The sequence below is a fragment of the Simochromis diagramma genome, unplaced genomic scaffold (genome assembly GCF_900408965.1).
Source record: "Simochromis diagramma unplaced genomic scaffold, fSimDia1.1 OVJJ01000387.1, whole genome shotgun sequence".
Taxonomy (NCBI): domain Eukaryota; kingdom Metazoa; phylum Chordata; class Actinopteri; order Cichliformes; family Cichlidae; genus Simochromis; species Simochromis diagramma.
The window spans coordinates 6,921,452-6,932,674 of record NW_024387152.1 but is presented as its reverse complement, the minus strand read 5'-3'; the positions used below and the strand labels follow the sequence as shown (position 1 = coordinate 6,932,674).

Sequence of the window (11,223 nt, the reverse complement as noted above, 5' to 3'; positions counted from 1 at the left end):
CAAAACGTTCTTTTTCGTGGGCTTTCTCTATCTGAGATGATTTATTTTGTCTAAAAAGAAGTAGTATCAGAATAGTATCAGCCAGAAACATAGGTGTGTGTGCATACTGACCTACAACATCAAAGAACTCTGACAGGGATTCAGCGGGCATGAGTTCATCCTGGAAAGCCCTGAGCACACGCTCGGAGGCCTCATAGATGGGCATGTCATTGTGACGGACATATTCTGCCAGTGAGAAGGACCAGCCGCCCTCTGTGTTGCTGGTTGGTACCTTCTGTAAAAACAAAATCAAGAGCAGAAGAGGGAATTACAGTATATTATCTATTTATCTAATGTCAATGTTCCCATTAGATTGAAAATGTCCCTAAACACCCCCCCCCCCAAACAAACAAACAAACAAACAACATTCTGAATTCTGTTTTTACAGGTAATGATTCCTATTTTTACAAAGCATCCCCAAAATTGAAAGAGCATAATACCATCGTTTTACAGTATCGACAGGCAAAATACTTTACCCTGAACATGTCGTAGACCAGGTCCACCAGGCCCCAGAAAAGAAGAGGTGAGCGATACACTGCATATTCCTTTGGTGTTTTATCTGTGAGCCTGAGAACAGATAAGAGAAGATGTGGATGAAGACCTTCTGAGATAAATAATGGACACAACATTCAATGGTTGTTCCTTTTTCTTTTTAAATTTATAACTCTGACCTGCTTCAATGGTGAATACTCACATGTCTTAGATGTATTCAAAATAAAATTACACTAGTGTAAAAGTTTCCTGTTGGAATTATTGGCAAATAAATTAATAATTTGGCACTGAACGTGCTCCCTGCTTGAAGGATTTAATTAATATCACAGACAAAGGTGCCCTGCATTGAGTGTAAAACAAATGGAGACAGGAAAGGAAAGGTCTCATACTTGTTTGCACAGGCTGCCGAGACTTTACGGGCATGCGCAGTGCCCAGAAGTCTCCGCAGGAAGTACAGACGAGAACTTCTCCACCGTTCGGGTGGCATGATGTGCATGGCCAGGATGGTGTAATAGTGGGGCCCTTCAACTTCATATGAGCTTTCAACCCATTTCTCACATGGTTGCTCCTGGAAACTCTGCAGGTTCTTCTCCTCTCGGGACGTAGCCCTTGTACTACAGTGACAGAATTTGCAAAGTGAAATAAGGTGAGATGGGAATGAGAACTATGAGCTGTAAAATCAAACTTTGGATTTGTGTTTTATTTTAAGCCTCATCAGTCCCACACATGTATCACCTCAGCATCGATATTGAGTAAATGTCAGCAAGTGTTTTCTGTGCACATCAAAAATGTACATACGTATTGAGGACATAGAGAACAGTGTGGATGATATAGGGGATGAGGTGGATGTTGCTCTCTCGACCTCCACCTCCTGTGTCCACGCTGAATGACTGCTCAGTAGCAAAGCGGAGGAACAGCAGTTTGGTATCCTGGATGTTGAGTTGGTATGTGGGCTCTCGCTGGCCTGTGCACTCCTGAAGATATGTGTTGTGCCTGTGCAGTAAAAGAGTTTGGTTGAAGAAATTGTGTCACATGAAGAAAATGTTCTCTCTAATTTATGCTGATTTTTTCTTTTAACCTTGCTAGGCATGTAGCAAAAGCTGATTCTGGCACATGTGGCCCCCACACAGGAAGCAGACCATTGCACTTGGTGTTAGCATTCTGGAGAGCAGCACTGTCCCATTCCTCTCGTCCACGAGCCAGCCTAAAATAAGTAAAAATAACAGGCATATATTACAAAAAAAATGAAAAGTGGGGCTACAAAAAGAATGTAAGGAGTACTCTAAACATCATAGAGTAAATGCTGGTGTTTGTAGCTACCTGACTGCTGCCAGATGGCAGTCATAGTGGACTATGTTAAAGTGCGACACAGTGCTGTAACCCTGCTGCTTGCGAGGCTTGTTTTCAAATTCCTCCAAGGCTACACGCTTTGTGAAAGTGTAAATACCCAGGACTTTGGTTGGCTAGTGAAAGAGAAACCAGAATGAAAATGAGAACTGAAAACAACAACAAATTTCAGCATGCCAAGAAAAACAGCAAATCAGACTGATAAGAGTGTCATTTTAATTATCTACAATTTGGCTACTGATACTTTAAATAGGATTCCAAAACCAGACGTCTTCAGTGTTAAATAATGTCAAACTTCCCTCAATCCTGTATGTGCTTTTATACCTGGAACTTGTAACCTTCTCTACAGATACAGCAGGTCAAGCCTGGTTCCTCTATCAGCTCTTCCATTTGCTTCAAGAGTGAAGTCTTTGTCACCACCTGCCCCTTTTCATTGGTCTGAAAGACAAACATAAAGCTTACAATAAAATCCACATTTCAATTCAAGTCTGTGGTAATAAAAAAAATAAATAAATAAATACCGTCATGCCAAGAGTTCCCAGAGCCTTCTGCCTCATAGCCATAGCCATACGCTTTTTCTCAGCTCTGGTTTCTCTGCGGGCTGCTTCAATCTTCAAGTTGACGTCACTGTGTTCCCTCAGAGCCTCTAGAAGGTTCTCTGCTAGAGTTCCTATGCCTTCATCACTGGATACCTGCTCCAGCTTGTGCAAGTTTGTTATCGAATCTGTGCCTATGAGCACCTAGACAAAAGAAGATGACACTCAGTTATATTAGGGAGACAGGTTCATGTGTTTACAAAAAGAACTGTCTGAGTTGACTCCAGTTTAGTCTAATATTCAAAGCATTCTGTACCTGTGTGGGGGGATGCTGGGTAGCCAAACCACGGAGAAGTCTGAGAATAAAGGGTAGAGCAGGTCTAGAGAGGAATTTCTTCCAAACATCCGCATCCAGACTGATGAGAGATTTCAGAAAAACAAAAAAAGACGGTTTAAAAACAAAAAATCTTGCATTTGTACTTGTATACAAAATATTTACCTACAAGAGACCTACTTTTTGGCATTTGGGATATGCTTCTTCATGTAGTCCAGTGCACTCTGTGTGATTCCTATTTGCAGAATAAGATCTTTCAGTTGATGGCCGTTGCTGTTATTTTTGATTCCAGCAGCGATTTTACAGAAGCAGTCCAAAAACACTTTGTCATCAGCACTATGCTCCTCGTCGTACCTTAAAGAAACACAACACAAAAATAAGAGTCAATTTCACTAAATTAACTATAAAAGTGCCCATAGGAGCATGGTTCTCCTACAAAGATTAGCCCGATTTATCCATTAAAAATGTAAAATAATAGCCCCTTTAAAGTCTTCATGTGGTTATTAGTAAGTAAAAGCTGAGTGCTCACTTGTCAAAGTTGCAACACGGTTTGAAGCGTTCCACCAGAATCCTCATCTTCTCTAGTTCGCCAAAAGACAGGTATGGAATAATGCGCAGAAGACCCTGGAGCACGCTGGGGTTGGAGCGCACAAACAGGGTGTTGATCTGGTCTAACAACATGACAAGCTGATCCTTGTCTCCTGTAAGGAGAAGGTTACCCTGCAAAGGACAAGACAGTTTCTAATTAAAAAAAACTAAACAAAACACAAAAACGCAATTAAAAGGTCTTTTTGAGGGTATGATTTTATGATTGTAGCAGAAGATAAAATTAGCTTCAGATTGTTACCTTGTCCTCTGAAATCTCAGCATTGGCCTCATCCAGAATGATCTCCATGATGCTCAGGACTTGCTCTGCTATAGAGGCTCCACCACTATCCTTACTCTCTTGTTCTGCCACTAAGGCCTGAAGGAAAAATAACATAAAAAAAATATTTCCCTCTCTCTCTCTATCCATCTCTCCATCTATATATCTATATATTAGGGGTGCAACAATACTTGTATCGATATTGAACCATTCGATACAGTGCTTTCGGTTCAGTACGCATATGTATCGAACAATACAAATTTTTTTATTTATTTTATCAACTTTTCTTCTGACGATGCTGTCTGTGTTGAGCGCTCAGTGGATCTGCGTTTGACTACTCCGCCTAGGCTGCACTGTCGAGAGCAGATCCACTGAGCGCAGCGCAAGCTAGCAAGACAGAAGTTAAGCTCGTTGCAACATGGCAACTGCCTCGACGCTACCCGAAATTGAACCTCCCCCACCCTCATTCAGATCTGGCGTTTGGAACTATTTTGGTTTTCATGTGAAGTATGACTCTGAAGGTAAGCGCGTCATGGACAAAAGTAAAACAGTATGTCGGATGTGCCACGCAATGCTCAATTGGTGGGAACTAGCGCGTTAGCACAGTTAGCTTGTTAACGTGTTGACGCCATCCAGCCCCACACACAGGGCGATCTGCGGTAACTCGTTAACGGAGATTTGCCGTGTTGTGGCGTTAAGGTCATTTCAACGAGATTAACGCTGACAGCACTAGTGGGAACACAACGAACATGACTGCACATTTACGCCGACATCATCCTAGTGCTAAGACAAGTGGAAGCAGACAAAAACAACAAGCACGCAAACTTTACCCAAATCATTTAGACAGCCGTTAGCACATGATTCTCCTTATGGGGACCTGATATGTTTAATATGCTGCTGAGAATATAGCCCAGAAGAAGCGTATAGTATAGCTTTTATTTTGGAAAGAGCCATTTCTCTGTAATAAACTCTTTTACAAAGATGAGTGATTTCTCAATCAGATAGATTTATTTTTTATTATTTTGTTGTTTTGGCAACATTAAATTTAAAAACTGTACTTTTGAGTTAAAATATACATTTATAATTTTAATAAATGACAAATTAAAAAGGCATGAACATTTTTTGTATCGAAAAAATATCGAACCGTGACACCAAAGTATCAAAGGACTGACATTTTGTATCGATTCCTCTCTCTCTCTCTCTCTCTCTCTCTCTCTCATATACATAAAAATACAATCTAGAAACTGAATCACAACAATCAGCATAAGACTCACCAAGTTTAGAGTTCCCAGCATGACATTGAGTGTGTTCATCTCTGGTTTGACAAGCTGTTGCCTATTGATCTTCACTTTCACACAGTAACTGAACAACTTCAGCAAAACCTGGGGGAGAAAAAAAAAAGTTTTAATTCTAATTTAGGGCACTATATGAATTTAATTCTAAATAATAATGACATATATTCTAGATAACCAGCATTTGTTTTTACTAATTCAAAGAAGAATTCAAAATTACAAATAAATTACAGTTTACATTGATGACTGGAGAATAAAGAATGGTATTATTTCAAAACGCTTTCTGACACAAAAATACTGTCTTACGGTGAGCAGATGTCTTCCTTGTTTAAAGTCTTTGATTCCAGACAGCCGGTTGAGCATACACTCGAGTCCTCCACACTGTGCCATCACTCCTGCCATCTTGTACACTTCTTCATCATCCTCCTCCTCATCTGTAACGTGGTCAATTAAAACATTTGCATCTCATTCTGTGCATACAGGTACATATGATGGCCAAGAATACATACAGCAATAATTATATTAAGGGCAAAACCTGGTAGATGTCACATAAACGAGAACAAGCTTGACCCTAATTATGAAGACACACCAAGTTAAAAGCAAATCAAACCTGTAGTTGAATCCAGTGACTCTATGAACTCCTCAGTAGCATCTCCAAGTAGTCCTCTCATACGATAGATGATTCTCATTGGCTCACCCTTTTTGGGGGGGTGGGGAGACAAGGTCAGTGGGCTCTCAGTACCATTAATTCTTTAAAGGACTGTAAGCATTTCATGACAATTTGTATGATTCCAAATGTTTGTAAAAGTGTAACTAATTCATAGAAAATGTGAGTCTCACCTCATTTGTAGGACACCACACCTTCTTATAGACCTCTGCCACTGACAAATCCAAACTAATGATTTTGTTGTTTACCAGAAGCTGAAAAACAAAAAAACCCCAAAACAAAACAAAAAACACATCTGGTAATTTTTTCTTGAACTGTGTCACCTTTTATAATTTCACAAGAAAAGGAAACCTTCAAAGCAACTCAAATGTAAGGTTACTTTACCTCCATGCCACTGTCATCTTCAAGAAGAGCCACCAGGTCGCAGTCTTGGCAGATCTTGTTTTTGATGTCCCTCATCAGAGGACCGATGCCGGGCTCGTTGCTGCTGTAGGGGTTTCCTGGCATGCGACCCTGCAAGAAGTCCTCTTGCTGAGGATCCTTTTCCAGCGTCACAAAGAACTCTGTCACCTCATTCTCTTCCTAGATAGTAAATGAAACAAATGCTCCAGATTAGGGCAGGGCAATATGGCCAAAAATATTTATCACGATATATATTTGAAAATTTGCGATAACGATATAATTGACACTAGACAAAATACTTTACAACTCCACAACTTTATTAGCGCAAAAAATAAATAAATAAATAAATAAATATTTTCACTTAAACAAGCGAGGGCTGGGCTATATCATACCGTTTACGGTAATACCGGTGTAATGTTGGGCAACGATAGGAAAATGAAATATCGCGATAGAATATGGGTAAAACGCGCATGCGCAGTGCCTTTGTTTACATACGCACATGGCGGCAACGCAGAATGAGAAGAGCAAAAGGGGATCGTTAAATGAAACAGATGAGCCAGAATTGGTTTGTAAAAATGCTGCAACTTCAGTGGTGTGGAACTGGTTTGGCTTTCATCCGTCAGATACATAACAAAGCACTATTTTCGGTAAAGCATGTCAGCGGGCGGTCGTTATTAAAGTGTTTTTTCGAAAATACGGCACACTTAAAATCAATCCTTTGATTTTTCTGAAAATCGACAGTGCCCCTTATAATCCCGTATGCCTTATGTATGAATTCTGGTTGTGTTTACTGACCTCGAAACGATTTCATGTGGTACACGGCGCTCGAAAATCTGTCAAATGTTTCAGTACGACTTTGCTAAGCTACGAACCCGCACCGCTTGATGGATTGTCGGAGCATTATGGCTATCGTAGTCAGGAGCCTCGTGGAGTGATACTTACTGTGCTTCAACATAATATTACCGTATTGTGTGTGTATAACCTCTCTTCAAGTTTTGTGGATATTATACATGGTTATGCTGAGGATATGTCGGCCAATTTCCACTGGAAATGCCTTTTGGTTAAACTGTCAGCAAGGAATTTGCATTTGCACTGTTAATTTTTTATATAACTTTAATGCACTTAAAAAAGCTGCTTGTTTAAGTGAAAATACATTGATGTTTTATTTTTTTGCACTAATAAAGTTCAGGAGTTGTAAAGTATTTTGTCTAGTGTCAATTATATCGTCAGTTATATCGTTATCGCAAATTTTCAAATGTATATCGTGATAAATATTTTTGGTCATATCGCCCTGCTCTGAAACAAGCAGCTGTTTTTTTATGTGCATTAAAGTTATATATAAAAATTTAACAGTGCAAGTGCAAATCCTTGCTGACAGTTTAACCAAAAGGCATTTCCAGTGGAACGTGGGCCGACATATCCTCAGCATAACCATGTATAATATCCACAAAACTTAAGAGGTTATACACACAATACGGTAATATTATGTTGAAGCACAGTACATATCACTCCGCGAGACTCCTGACTACGGTAGCTGTAATGCTCCGACAATCCGTCAAGCGGTGCAGCTCCGTAGCTTAGTAAAGTTGTACCAAAACATTTTTTGACAGGTTTTCGAGCGCCATGTAGCACATAAATCAGTTCGAGGTCAGTAAGCACAACCAGAATTCATACATAAGAATTATAAGCGGCACTGTCAATTTTTCAGAAAAATCAAAGGATTTTAAGAGCGACTTATTTTCTGAAAAACACGTTAATAACAACGGCCTGCTTGCATGCTCTACAAAATTGTGCTTTGGTGTGCATCTGACAGACGAAAGCCAAACCAGTTCCACACCACTGAAGTTGCACCTATAAAGCAATTCTGGTTCATCTGTCATTCAACGATCCGCTTTCGCCCTTCTCATTCTCTGTCGCCGCCATGCTTTTTCTGCCATGTGCGTATGAAAACAAAGGCACTGCGCATGCGCGTTTTACCCGTATTCTATTACGATATTTCATTTTCTTATCATTGCCTAACCTTACACCGGTATTACCTGAACGGTATGATATGGCCCAGCCCTACTCCAGATTAAAACAAATTCTGCTTCAAAACTGTTTCCAAAATTACACAAGCACGTCACTTCTTCGTCTTTACTCACAACTCAAAGAATGAATGTTAAAACACAAACTACACTCAATCTAAATATATCTGTATATAATACAAATATTTGTATATAATATAACAATTTGTATATAATTACTTCTTATTACTTGATCATTAATCTCAAATGTCAAGAAAGCAGCAGGATGTTGCACTTGAAAGCCTTCAGTCAAATGAAAATTACTTGTATGACTTAGTGAAAATTAGTGAACATTATATTGAAATTAAAGACAAATTATTTGTTGCAGCTCTAATCGAGGTAAAGGCAACTCACAGGGTAGATGATGCTGCAAAGTCTCTCAAAAATGAACACAGGTGTTCTGTAGTCATCCAGGTTGTACCGCTTTGCAGTCTCTATGCACACTGCCATGAAAGCTTTGGTTTCAGACTCGGTTCCTATGAACAATACAAGACATACAAATAAAAAAATAAAATATTAAGCACAATATGTACAATATTCAGTTGACCAAATAAGAATATTATTATCTTTTTAAAAACATAATTAAATTTATAATTATTGTCAATGCCCACCTGTCGTCATGTCTTCCAGCATCTCAAGTAGCATATCCTGAGTTTCATCAATGAGTTTGGTTCGCTGAACCACCAACTTCCTCAGGCACAGATAACCATTAAGAACCGTGCCGACCAACCTACTTTTGAAATGCCGCTTAATGGACTCCACTTCCACAAAAGATGACAGCAAACCTAAAAAACACACACAGAACCAAAAAAAGAAGATTCAGGAAAGTCTGAATTAGCTGCAACTTTACTTGTGGTATAAAAGTAATTTGTACCACTCAATCTGTATATATGCTGAAAATCTAAAGATGGAAACTAACATACCAGTCAAGCTCTTGAGGGCGTAGCCTTGCTGCAAGTCTGTGCTCAGTGTAGCCTCCTCTAGAGCCAACAGATTGGCTATTTCCTGATCATAGCAATAAACAAGATAAGATACTGAAATAGGAGCACTTCTAATGGATCTAGTGACACTTTAGTTGTTTGAAATTGGGAAAGAAAGAGGACTATGAAGATACTAAATTAAAAACACCAGTGTTTATCTGACTATAAAATTACATTCTTTGAACGTTAAAATAATACCTTGGTGATCAGGTTGCCAATGTAGGGCAGGACTCCCCGGGCAGCCAGATAAATCTTCCAGTGTGTTGGCTTAATCAGCTTCTGGTACAGACCCAGATACTCCACTGCACACTCTCCAGCGACACTCAGTTCATCCAGATAACTTAAAGAAGGACAGTTTTTTAATCACTTTAACAGTTTTCATCCTTTTGCTTGAGAAACTATGCAATAAGTGAGCTGCCTGAGACGCATTTTCTTTCATTTACAATATTAAGCACAGAATTATGTTCTTCTTTAACACTTTATCTGTAAAGTATTTAAAATAATATTATTTTTCTGCCCGATAATTCATTTTCCAGCAAATATAAAATCATGGAAATACATGATAAGAGCTATTCATCTTTAACTAGTTATGCTATATTGCTAAGTATATCCAAATTCATTGGAATTATCAACCTAATTTATGTATATGAAATTCAAAATAGAGCATGTCATGTCTGTTAGACTTGCTGGCTTTCTGTTGAGACTCGTACCTGGTGAGCAGGTCCAGGACTTGTTGCTTGCGGCTGGGGATTGTGGTAAGTGCCTCCACAATAGTGCAAGCTGCCTGTCTTGCAGCCTGGGTGGCAGGTGTGAAAAGAACCTGCAAGAAGTAGAGCTAAAGTTAGCATTTTTTTTAAGAAATTGCATTTACCGGTTTGTGAACTAACCAACAAAGCAAACAACATTTTTTTTATTTTTTAATTATTACCTGTCGCAGCCAGTTGTTGTGGCTCAGTTTAAGCAGGCGCGGGAAAAGGCCTTCTCCTTTTCTAGACCTCATGAACTGTTTCCACTTCCACACATACTTCTCAAGTAGATACTGTTTCCGTAACTCAGCCTTCCCCTGAGGTTTTGACATCGTTTCCTGACCTGCGATAGACAACAATGAGAAGTTTATTGAGTGCTCCTATTTCATTAAATACAATAAATGAATAAACCTGTGACACTCAGATAATGTAAACCGTTCAGACACGATACTTACATCTTGCTGGAAGACACTTTTTCCAGGCCTCATAAGATGCTTTGGGATCTTTTTTGAGCCAGAGTTGGGCCTGGGCGTGGATTTCATTACTGTAGGGCCTGACTGTAGTCAGAGACTCAATAGCAGCATCCTTTAAACAGAAAACACACATGACTTTGTTAGGTGGCATAATACAACCAAGTGGTAACCGACACAACAGATATGCTTATATTTATCTATTTTAAACATGCAGCAAATTTTTTTTTACCTTGTTCTTCTTGCTAGTGGGAGCAGGGGGCTTAATCAGCTTTTGCAGGATTCTCAGGCACATCAGTGTGATGTTTTCCACCACTACTGGTGTCTTTATGTTGACAGACATGAGGAACAGGCTGAGGGCTACATATGGGGAAGGAGTGAGGGAAAACAAAACAAAAGATACAACACTATTAGTCGAAGACTCTTAACTGCTTTAATCCAACAAAACCTCTTTCAAAATAATATTAGAGGAAAAAAGAAGAAGAAGAGCGATAGTTCCAGGTGTCTAATCAATACCACCCTATGTAGACCGAGACTGATTTGGTCAGACAAAAATAACCAAACCAAAATAAATAAATAAATAAATAAATTGTTGTCTCAAAATTTCTGGCCAGGATTGACAGAGCTGCATGAACTGTTTATAAATTTAGAGTCCCTTAGCCCAGTGGTCCCCAACCCCCGGGCCATCGACCAGTCGTTTGGTACTGAGAGTTGAGGCTCGGGTGTGAAATTTATGGTTTTCAGGGTTTCTATCTGTTTTTAGCGTCAGTTTTTTAAAATAGTTTCCCTGGGTCTTTTTCTGTGTTATGAATAATTTTTTATTTTTTTTTTTTTGGGGGGGGGGGTACTGGTACTGGTTTTATTTTGTTGTATTTATCCACGACACCTGTCCGTCCGCCAGTCCGTGAAAATATTGTCGGACATGAACTGGTCCGTGGCGCAAAGGCTGGGGACCGCTGCCTTATCCATATAAATGATCCATCAATAGAA

General features: G+C 39.3%; 1 protein-coding gene across 12 annotated transcripts in view; it reads right to left on the bottom strand.

The window, feature by feature from the left end:
• The window catches only part of ubr4 (ubiquitin protein ligase E3 component n-recognin 4), a 53,734-nt gene that overhangs the window by 1,698 nt on the left and 40,813 nt on the right, over positions 1-11,223 (bottom strand). For all 12 annotated transcript variants that reach the window (XM_040047866.1, XM_040047869.1, XM_040047875.1 and 9 more), the window contains 25 exons: positions 10,466-10,593; positions 10,219-10,348; positions 9,946-10,106; positions 9,728-9,837; positions 9,216-9,357; positions 8,961-9,042; positions 8,649-8,822; positions 8,392-8,513; positions 5,957-6,154; positions 5,746-5,826; positions 5,516-5,603; positions 5,212-5,339; positions 4,888-4,995; positions 3,596-3,712; positions 3,278-3,468; positions 2,929-3,102; positions 2,731-2,830; positions 2,400-2,618; positions 2,203-2,316; positions 1,852-1,994; positions 1,610-1,735; positions 1,330-1,524; positions 921-1,145; positions 516-606; positions 112-274 (listed from right to left, as the gene is read on the bottom strand). In XM_040047866.1, coding sequence (XP_039903800.1) covers positions 112-274; positions 516-606; positions 921-1,145; positions 1,330-1,524; positions 1,610-1,735; positions 1,852-1,994; positions 2,203-2,316; positions 2,400-2,618; positions 2,731-2,830; positions 2,929-3,102; positions 3,278-3,468; positions 3,596-3,712; positions 4,888-4,995; positions 5,212-5,339; positions 5,516-5,603; positions 5,746-5,826; positions 5,957-6,154; positions 8,392-8,513; positions 8,649-8,822; positions 8,961-9,042; positions 9,216-9,357; positions 9,728-9,837; positions 9,946-10,106; positions 10,219-10,348; positions 10,466-10,593 — 3,510 coding nt within the window. The remainder of the gene's footprint in view (positions 1-111; positions 275-515; positions 607-920; positions 1,146-1,329; positions 1,525-1,609; positions 1,736-1,851; positions 1,995-2,202; positions 2,317-2,399; positions 2,619-2,730; positions 2,831-2,928; positions 3,103-3,277; positions 3,469-3,595; positions 3,713-4,887; positions 4,996-5,211; positions 5,340-5,515; positions 5,604-5,745; positions 5,827-5,956; positions 6,155-8,391; positions 8,514-8,648; positions 8,823-8,960; positions 9,043-9,215; positions 9,358-9,727; positions 9,838-9,945; positions 10,107-10,218; positions 10,349-10,465; positions 10,594-11,223) is intronic.